This window comes from Chiloscyllium plagiosum, unplaced genomic scaffold (assembly GCF_037043375.1).
Source record: "Chiloscyllium plagiosum isolate Xiang-an unplaced genomic scaffold, Cpla_swu_hap1 HiC_scaffold_14, whole genome shotgun sequence".
NCBI lineage: Eukaryota > Metazoa > Chordata > Chondrichthyes > Orectolobiformes > Hemiscylliidae > Chiloscyllium > Chiloscyllium plagiosum.
In genome coordinates, this window is record NW_028270152.1 from 22798434 (window position 1) to 22809219 (window position 10786).

The 10786-nt window shown below is 41.3% G+C and overlaps 1 protein-coding gene across 1 annotated transcript; it reads left to right on the plus strand.

Annotated features, from left to right (window-relative positions):
* The first annotated feature begins 242 nt into the window (after positions 1-242).
* Positions 243-8462, plus strand: LOC122558889 (elongation factor 1-alpha 1-like). The gene is made up of 7 exons (XM_043707803.2): positions 243-386; positions 2881-3060; positions 3605-3901; positions 4649-4799; positions 4880-5136; positions 6353-6587; positions 8321-8462. Exons 1-7 carry the CDS (start codon positions 243-245, stop codon positions 8440-8442), a joined length of 1386 nt encoding a protein of 461 aa, XP_043563738.1. The 3' UTR covers positions 8443-8462.
* The last annotated feature ends 2324 nt before the right edge of the window (positions 8463-10786 follow it).

The window sequence follows — 10786 nt, forward strand, 5'->3', positions numbered from 1 at the left end:
TATCAAGGGCTGAATTGTGGTTTCAATGTTTTTGTTTGAAGATTAACCATCTCAGTTGATCAGCAAGTGTTTGAACCAGACTATCTAATTAACTGATAATGACTGCAATTTGTTAATTTATTCTTTTCAGCTGCCCCTAGGGTAGGCTGACCAACTAATATAAATGCTGCTCTTGCTAAGAATAGTATTCTTCCACTTTATTTAATAAAAGTGGTTGTACTTTTTTCTGAGTTACTATTGCCATGGGTAAAGAGAAAACCCACATTAATATTGTGGTCATTGGCCATGTGGACTCTGGTAAATCTACTACCACTGGTCACTTGATCTACAAGTGTGGTGGCATTGACAAGAGAACTATTGAGAAGTTTGAAAAAGAAGCTGCAGAGGTATTTTTATTTTACTTGTGATGGATTTGGCTTTTAATTTTTTCCTCTTATGGTAAAATTGTAATAAATGCTAGCTTTATCTAGTTTCATATTTTAGCAGTTGCATTCCTACCTTTTTAATATCTTTTGGTCAGATTTCTTGTCTACAAGAAACTGAAATTCTGTAAATGTTTGCTTCATAGCAAGCCATACTTTTGAAAGTATTACTATCTCATTGGGTAATCATTCCTAATGCAAGCAATACTACATGGAAGCCTAATAATACTTTCACTGTGAATTATGCTTTTTAACTGGCATTTTAAACTGCCAGTTGATTACCCAACAGAATAATCAGTTTCTATGACTTTTGACTTGGGCAACTGCTATAGGAAAGATGTTGCTTAAACTTGAAAGTGTAGAAAAAGTTTGCAAGGATGTTGCTGGGGTTGGAGAGTTTAAGCCTGTGTGGTGAGGCTGTTTTCCCTGGAGTGTCAAAGGCTGAGGGGTAACCTTTAGAAGTTTATGAAATCATGAGGGATGTGGATAGGGTGAATAGCCGAAGTCTTGACCTCTGAGAGGGGGAGTCCAAAACTAGAGGGCATGGGGTTAAGGTGAGAGGAAAGATATTAAGAGGGCTTTAAGGAACAACCTCTTCTTGCAGCAGATGCTGTGTATGGAATAAGCTGCTGGAGGAATTAGTGGAGGCTGGTACAATTGCACAATTTTAAAAGGCATATGGGTGGGCACATGAATAGGAAGGATTTTGAGACATGGGACTATACTAAGATATCTGGTTAGCATAGATGAGTTGGATGGATCTGTTTCCATGCTGTCTGATGTTTTGACTCCAACTTATGACTTGGTTTTTCACAACTCAAATTTACCATCTCTCTCCTCCCTGAGAGGTGAATGTGTGTTGGAAGTGTCGAGAGGAAGTTTACAAGAATCTTTCCAGGGATGAAGGGCTTTTCATGAACTTGAAAGGGTTCAGAAAAGATTAACAAGGATGTTGCCAGAGTTGGAGGACCTGTTACTGGGAGAGGCTGAACAGGCTGGGGCTGTTTTCCCTGGAGCGTTGATGGGTGACCTTTTATAGAGGCTTACAAAATTGAGGGGCATGGATAGGATGAATAGACCAAGTCTTTTCCCTGGGGTCGGGGAGTCCAGAACTAGAGGGCATAGGTTTAGGGTGAGGAGAAAGATATCTAAGACCTAAGGGACAATGTTTTCAGAGTGTGGTACATGTATGGAATGACCTGCTAGAGGATGTGGTGGAGGTGGTACAATTACAACACTTAAGAGGCATTTGGATGGGTATATGAATAGGAAGGGTTAGGAGGGATATGGGCCAGGTGCTGGCAGGTGGGACTAGATTGGGTTGGGATATCTGGACGGGTTGGACCGAAGGGTCTGTTTCCATGCTGTACATCTGACTGACTCCATCTGTACTCCATGGAGTTCAGTAGGATGAGGGTGGTGGGGGAGCATATCTGTAATCTAGGTTTCAATGAGACCTGGAAAGAGGTAGATGTGGCAAAGACATTCCTGCTAGAAGGAGAGACTAGGATCTGAGGACACTACCTCTGTGAAGGGGGTGACCATTTTAGACAGATGGAATTTCGTCAGGGTGGTGAATCTGTGGTCCTCACTGCTGCAGAGGGCTGTGGAAGTGAAGTTATGGTGTGTTTAAGATTGGGACTTTTCCTTCAGGAGAAAGTTATTGGGAGAAGGCAGGGGAATTTGGTTGATAAACAGACCAGCCTTGATTGAATGATGGGGCAGCCTTGATGGGCTGACTGGCCTAATTTGGCTCCTAATACCTTGCAGTGTATTATCTCCATTCTTTCTCATTAAACTGCTCTTTGGAAACTTCAGTTGTCAATCTCCACTAAATGTGCCCTTAAGTCACAAATTGATTTGTAGCAACTATTTCAAAAAATTACTCCACCAATAAAGAGAATTTGACTTTGGCTGGTTATAAACAATCCATGATTCTGGTGTCCATCTTGCACATACAGATGACTTTTCTCCTCTTTCCATTAGAAGTAATGGATGTGTGGTGTTAAAATCCATATTGAAATTATGCCTTTATCAAGGCAGCTCCTCTTCAAAGAAGTTGGCATATTTTTGCATCCTATATAGGAAAGGCATTGTGTACTGTCAAAAAATGGGTTTGATTTATAAGTGGCTGTTAACAGCACCCATTTATTAAATCCCTTGTTAAATTGAGATTTAAACAAGTATTTTAATTAAAAATATGCAAATAGTACTGTCCCAATCAACTGGATCTACTTCCAAATTAACTTCCAAGTGCTCTACACTTGCACTCTTCAGTGATGTTTATCCATTGTGTAAAGGACTTGAGGTAAACTAGTTGGGGTTATCTGTGTATACCAAAGAAATTGACTTTAAGCTGGATGCAACAACTGTCAGATTTTTTTTGGGCCCACTATGAACTTTAATAACAAATGAGGCTGATATAGAAGGATTAATTGCTTAGTCTTTAATCTTGCAGATGGGTAAAGGCTCCTTCAAGTATGCCTGGGTGCTGGATAAACTGAAGGCTGAGAGGGAGCGTGGTATTACTATTGATATTTCATTATGGAAATTTGAAACAACCAAATATTACATAACTATCATTGATGCACCTGGACACAGGGATTTCATAAAGAACATGATCACTGGGACCTCTCAGGTATGTGTCTAAAAACAGTACCTTCACATAGCTGTTGGTGTGAGGGCCAAATGTTTAATGAGATTTGCACTCATTTCCTTTTCAGAAAGGAAGTATACGGAGGGCTTGAAAAGAAGCTATTATGGGACTGTTTAGGGACAGTAATTCTGAAATGGCATAACTTTGGTACCTTGAGAGGCAACTGTTGTAAAACCTTCTGAACATATCATTCTTCCACTGCACTAATAAAGAACTGTACCAACTTACAAAGGCACTCTACACTCTGGATCACTGATCTGGGGTAGTACTTGAAACTTCCCTCTCTTCATTTGAGTCTCCAGCCACATCCTTTCCTAATATTCTACTCTTCACAATCCAGTAAAATTGGAATTATTTTCACTACTACTGTACTTTCCCCTTCCTGCAATCACATTTTAACTTGGCTATGTCATTGAAGCAATACTGTACTTCAGTGTTGTAACCCTCCTTTATGATAAGGTATGCAGTCTCTTTTCATCTAAAGATGACAGCCCTAACCCAATCTACAAACTGAATTTGTTTGCAGGCTGACTGTGCAGTGTTGATTGTGGCTGCAGGTGTAGGTGAATTTGAGGCTGGCATTTCAAAGAATGGACAGACGAGGGAACATGCACTCTTGGCTTTCACCTTGGGTGTGAAGCAGCTAATTGTTGGAGTCAACAAGATGGATTCCACAGAGCCTAACTTCAGCAGCAAGAGGTATGAAGAAATTGTGAAAGAAGTGAGTGCATACATCAAGAAGATTGGCTACAATCCTGCTGGGGTGGCTTTTGTACCAATTTCAGGATGGCATGGCGATAACATGCTGGAACCCAGCAAAAAAGTAAGTGAACACTTTTGTCACAATCTGTGCCTGGTATTGCAGCTGCAGGACAGCTATTTGGTCCAAGATTGCTAATTACTGAGATTGACATCACTTACATTATTCTGCTACAGAATGTTTAAAAGCAGTGTAAATACTTCATTGCTGAGAAATGCAGTAGTGATTTTTGAATAGAAACACTTCCTCTGTCACCAAATTCCTTATACATCAGGCTTTATGTGAGCCTTGCTGTGAATATCTCTAGATATAGAACAGTGTACCATGGTAAGTTGTCTTGACTATTTGAACAATCCTTCTATACAAAAGAAGTCCTATAATTAAATCTAAGCTGGTTCTACAGTTCTATTGTCAATCCTAGACCAGCAACTTCTGTCTTTTGGATGATTTTGCAAAGCAGGGAGTGGACAATAAAGCCACTTCCCACCAGAGGGGATGAATCTGTTACAATGTGGCTTCATCAGGATTTATACTTGACTGCAAACAGATCCAGGGCTAACCTTGTGTTTGATGGTCAGCTTAATCCCTTCTACTTTTTTGATCTTCATGTTATGTAGATTTTGTTCTTAACAATTTTGAACCTGATTTTAAGATGTCTGTTGCAGTTCTAATCTCTAGCAGTTTAGTTTCCATATTTAAATTACATTCCACTAAGAGCACTCTTTAATTAGTAGACTTTTTCAAATGTGTTCTAATTTGGGTCTTCCAACTCTATTCCTGTAATATTGTGCATCTTATATCATCTTTCAGATGCCTTGGTTCAAAGGCTGGAAAATGGACCGTAAAGATGGCAATGCTGCTGGTACAACCCTATTGGAAGCTCTAGATGCTATCCTTCCCCCAACCCGTCCAACAAATAAGCCTCTACGTCTCCCTCTACAAGATGTCTACAAAATTGGAGGTGAATTTCAATTCTATTGTGAACATTTACATTGCAAATGCACTTCAAAAGTTGAATTCTAACATTTTGTATGTATTCAGGGATTGGTACTGTGCCAGTAGGCAGAGTCGAGACAGGAATCTTGAAGGCTGGCATGGTGGTGACTTTTGCTCCAGTTAACCTCTCCACTGAAGTGAAATCTGTGGAGATGCACCATGAGGCTTTAGTCGAAGCTGTGCCTGGGGACAACGTTGGGTTCAATGTCAAGAATGTGTCAATAAAAGATATTCGACGAGGCAATGTGGCTGGAGATAGCAAGAATGATCCTCCTTTGGAATCGGGAAGTTTCACAGCCCAGGTGAGCAAGAAGTACATTACTGGCCTTAATTTTACCAGGTTGGCAGTTGATCATAACTTGCAGTGCTGCTTGGGAGCTGTAGTACATCACAGCCTGTCAAGTCTGCTGCATCCTCAGGTGCTGAACATTTTACTGTTCCTATTTTGTATGGTCTTAGTGAGAGTGAGGTAGATTCTTTTAAATAAAGACCCAAATCTGTATGCTTGGTGAAATGTTATGGCCACTGACTGTGGTTCTGGTAAACTTGCCTTGACTGTGTCGTTAGGAGATTTTTAGTTTGGCAGATGTCACAAGGAGGTGACAACTCTAATGGCTTCCTGGAATTGCAATTAACATCCAGAAATTGGCAATTGTATTTCTTGAACTGAAGTGCAGTGATGAAAGTTCTTCTACTGTGACCTGAACTAAGTGTACAAACCTGGATTGCAGACTTTTAATTCCTTTTCTAGTGATCCCTGGAAGGCCAAGCCTAAACTTCCCTGGAAGTGTTTTCTTTTACCTCCCACACTCAGATTGTTGCATCCTCAACAGAATCTGGCCCCTTCATCTCTCTGACCACAGGACTACAGTTCAGTTTTGGCATTGCATCCTTAAGTATTGAAGGCTCCTTGACACTCATACTTTCTCTGCATGAAGTAGAAGGTCCACAATGAATTATAGTTACTATTTAAATTCCCAAACATCACTTAGTCTAATGGGCATTAACCTTGATGACCAGTTTATCATTTGGAAATCATCCACTGTCATGACAGCAACTAATCAGCCCAAGGTAACACCAGAACTTATTGGAGTTAGTGTTGAAGGGGAAATAGCATGGCTTTGGATCCAAAAGGAACAAGCTAAAATGAGTCAGATCTACATACTGCTAATTAGAGCAGTAGACTGTGAAATGGCAGTCTGTGTGTGACCGGATGTTGATTTCCAAGTATTGACATTGTATCCTGAACTGTAATTTAAATGTACCTGCTATAGAGGTGTCAGAGTACTGTTCCAAACCTCCAATCTAAAAATACAGCATTGATGTTTTAAGTGTGTACCTAAACTTGATACACATTGCAGAAGTATCTGTGCATCTTGCTAGCAGAAGTAATGGATTTTAAATCTTGATTTTAGACTTACAAATGTTTAAAATAAGCACTTCTAGCTGTCTCTGATCTTTAGATTGCCAGATGGAGGTGCCACTGAATTCTGTACTAATTGGACTGTAATTTTCCAGGTGATCATCCTAAATCATCCTGGACAGATTAATGCAGGCTATTCACCTGTTCTAGACTGCCACACTGCGCACATTGCCTGCAAGTTTTCGGAACTTAAGCAGAAGATAGACCGTCGATCTGGCAAGAAGCTGGAGGACAACCCAAAGAGCTTGAAATCTGGAGATGCTGGCATCATTGTGATGATTCCAGGGAAACCAATGTGTGTGGAAACATTCTCTGAATATCCTCCCCTTGGTGAGAATGCAATTTTTCTCACTACCACCATCAGCTTGAATACAACTAACAAGTAGCTGGAATGCGAGATAACACCACTTCAGTATTTATTGTACAAAAGTTTTGATCCACCCCTGCATTTCCTATCCACTTCCTAGGGTCTCGAGAAACTCATTCCTAGGTGCCACATTCTCTACTTACCACCTCTTCTGCCCACCAAACCCCCCACCTCCAAGCTGGTGTTTACATCAGAGCTTGCTTGCTTCCCCCTTCTCCATGGGATCTGAACTTTTTGCTCTAACTGAAGCAGAAGGGAACATCCCCATCATAGAGACATCACTCACCTTGTGGTGATGGTGAATGGACTTGGCTTGAAGTGCCCTTGTCCTAAAGGTGGAAACTTTGTGCTCCTCTTAATCCCCTCCCACCTTCTTACATCTGCTGGATTGCAAGATAATGCTATCAGCTCCAAAGCTGCTGACATGGCACTCATTCTCTGATCTGAGGGATGGGTGATGCATGTAATATCAAACATGACTACACTTTTTCTATCAGCCTCTGGCTGGACTATGTCCACATTCCCTTTTCAGAGCCCCAATCCACCATGTGATCTGTCCACTGTCAATTGCTGCCACAGGAGGCTTTTTCCTGTGTGCAGGTGAACTTCCTATGTTTTTTCCCACCCCCCCCCCACTACTGCCTAACTGTGGTAGTACTTTTTTTTCCCCCAGCACCAATGTGTGGGTGAGACAGTGAACACAGGCTTTATACACACACACCTATTACTAGTACCATGAGGTGCCTGGCAGGTGAATCTAATTTACCCACCATAGCCCTCTCTCCAATAGGATTTTTCATTTTGTCTCTGGATAATGCTGATTGGGCAATCAGACCAGGCCCTGTTCTTGTACCCTCCCTCTTGAGGTGCTGCCCTTGTTCTTTCCCTGTAGTTCTGCAGATGTTCCCCCTTGAACATTGTCTCTGCCTTCATTATGGTGGTTTATTCCAGTCCTAACATCTCATAAGAATGGGACTGTTCTCTAGAATGGAACAGGCTATTTAGCCCACCAAGACTGTGTGCCTACACTAACTTGCCCCTACACAATCCATATTCTCTATTCCCTACCAATTCCTATCTGAAGGTGCCTCTGAACATTATTATATCTACCTCCCAGCAGTGCATTCCAGGCAAATACTACCTCTTCAATTTAAAAAGAAACTTTCCTCTCTTCCTAACTTTCATTTCTACCCTGGGATAAAGACCTCAATTACCCATTCTGCCATTCCTCAAATTTTAAGCTTCTATCAGGTCACCTGTCACTTCATTCCAGTGAAAACAATTTTTTTTTTTGTCTAATCTCTACTCCATAGCTAATGCTCTCCAAACAAGGTGCAAACATCCTGGTACTGTCTCCAGCATCTCCGCACCCTAGTGTACCAGAGCTGTATATAGTCAGTGTGCCCTAACTAAAGTACATGTTGCAGAAACATGCCATGCTAACTTCCATACACTTTTGTTTCACTGGGCAGAAGCCCTTCAGGATTCCTGAAGAAGGGCTTATGCACAACATTGATTCTCCTACCTGACCTGCTGCACTTTTTAGCTCTGATCTCCAGCATCTGCAGTCCTCACTTTTTTTTACTTTTGTTTCACTACCAAGAATGGATACTCTTAACCATGCTTAGAAAGCCAAAGATATTTTGTCCATGCTTAGTATTGTGGGATAAAGTTGAGAGAATTCTTTTTGTTGCAGGTCGTTTTGCAGTACGAGACATGAGGCAGACGGTTGCTGTTGGAGTGATCAAGGCAGTAGATAAAAAATCTGCGGGGCCTAGTAAAGTGACTAAGTCAGCTGCAAAGGCTATGAAAAAGTAACTGCATCGATCAAATGTAGAGATGGCATCAAACCAATTGGACAATAAAATCACTAAAATCACTAACCAGTCACTCTGTTTATTTGAATGTGTCCTTGACAGTCTAGGATGTTGGTTTGCAGGCTGCTTTAATGGGCATTACTGACAGTCAGCATTATTACCCTTTCCCAACAGGCTCCTTCTTTAACTCCCTTTGATAAAGGTGATAGCCTGGTGCCCTTACAGCTAGGTTAATATTCAGAGGGCCCACTTGTTCACCAAGTCCTTCAGAAAATGCTGTCCTGCTTAATCTGGCCTACTTGTGACTCCAGACCCACAGCAATATGATTCTTGACAAATTCCAGCCTAACCAGTAGTTCCTACATAAAAGCTATGGAATTACATGTGCTGATATGATAAAATCAAATGGATTTTGACATGGGGCTGCCTTAATCAGACTGATTTGAAGTTTCCAGTTTCCCAACTTAAATTCTTCTGTGGTATCAAGATGGAATTTGAACCCATACTCCAGGACATGTAATGCGGGTTAATCAGCCTCTGACCAAGGGTACTATATAGGGTGATTCTAAATGGGGTGCCCCCAAATGGTTATACTACTGGCTGAGGGATGAATTTGCTCTCCTAACAACATTTCCCTTCAATTTTAATTTTTTTTCCAGCCTAAATTATTCAAGGAGTCAAACTAACTGGGATTTCTGGGTTGAAGTTGTAAACAATAAGATTTCAAATCCTATTAAAAATAAGGATGGAGTTTTAATTTAATGAGGAAAAACAGCCTCCAGGTTCTGCATAAAAGTTCAAGGTGAGAAATTTGAAGTTCGATGATATTGATTTGAAGCAGTTGGGGTAGAATCTTGACTCTGCAAGCTCATGGCAGGCTTTCTTTTTTGACAACTGTTTTCAGTTGTGGGGTGGGGGTGTGTGCAGGGGAACCAGGGAGGTATAGAGGAAAGATCCCAATCTGGGATTGGTACGGTTGGGAACAAATTCAAGCAGTCAGGGAAAGCAGGGACAAAGCGGAGGAAAAAGTAGGACTGATAAATCTAACTGCATTTATTTCAGTGCAAGAAGCCTAACAGAGGGCAGATGCACTCCGGGCACAATTAGGAACATGGGACTGGGATATCATTTCAATTACTGAAACATGGCTCAGGGATGGGCAGGACTGGCAGCTTAATGTTCCAGGATACAAATCCTGCAGGATGGACAAAGGGAAGCAAAATACGAGGGGGTGGGGCATGGTATTGTTGATAAGGGATAGCTGTACTGAAGGAGGCTATTCCCAGAAATTATTTGGGTGGAACTGAAATAAGGGATCACCTTTATTGGGATTGCATTATAGACTCCCTAATAGTCAGAAATTGAAAAACAATTGTAAGGAGATCAGTTATCTGTAAGAATAATAGTGTGGTTAGGGTGGGGGATTGTTTTTCCAAACGTAGACTGGGACTGCCATAGTGTTAAGGGTTCCGATGGAGAGGAATTTAACTGCATACAAGACAATGTTCTGATTCAGTATATGGATGTACCTACTAGAAAAGGTGCAAAACTTGACTTGCTCTTGGGAAATAAGGCAGAGCAGGTGACTGAGGAGACAGTGGGGGAGCACTTTGGGGCCAGCAACCATAATTCTATTGGTTCTAAAAGTGGTGGAAAAGGGTAGACCAGATCTAAACATTGAAGTTCTAAATTGGAGAAAGGCAAATTTTTGCCTGTATTAGACAAGAACTTTCAAAAGCTGATTGGGGGCAGATGTTCACAGGTAAAGGGAAGCCTTCAGGAATGAGAACTAGAGTCTAGAGAAAGTATACTTCTGTTTGGGTGAAAGGAAAGGCTGGCAGGTATAGGGCATGCTGGATGGCTAAAGAAATTGACTTTTTTTTGAGGGGAAAAAAAAGCACCTGACAGTCTATAAACAGGATAGATCGAGTGAATCCTTGGAGCATAAAGGCAGTAGGAGTATACTAAGGGAAATCAGGAGGGCAAAAAGGGGACATGAGAGAGCTTTGGAAGTAGAGTTAAGGAGAATCCAAAGGTTTTTACAAATAAGTTAGGGACAAAAGGGTAACTAGGGAGATAATAGGGCCTCTTAATAATCAGCAAGGTGGCCTTTTGTGTGGAGATGGGGGAGATACTAAATGAGTATTTTCCATCTGTATTTACAAAAGGACGTGGAAGATATAGAATGTAGGGAAATAAATGGTGACATCTTGCAAAATCCCCCATTAGAGGAGGAAGTGCTGGATGTCTTAATGCATAAAGGTGGATAAGTCCCCAGGACCTGATGGGTGTATCCACAAACTCTGGGAAGCTAGATAAGTGATTGCTGGGCCTCTTACTGAGAT

What these genes read in the sequence shown, in the direction of transcription:
- LOC122558889 (XM_043707803.2), top strand. Translation starts at nt 243, where the DNA reads ATGGGTAAAGAGAAAACCCACATTAATATTGTGGTCATTGGCCATGTG. An exon ending in TGCTGGAACCCAGCAAAAAA is followed by an intron (nt 3,902 to 4,648) that starts GTAAGTGAACAC and finishes ATCATCTTTCAG; the next exon opens with ATGCCTTGGTTCAAAGGCTG. An exon ending in CGGGAAGTTTCACAGCCCAG is followed by an intron (nt 5,137 to 6,352) that starts GTGAGCAAGAAG and finishes GTAATTTTCCAG; the next exon opens with GTGATCATCCTAAATCATCC.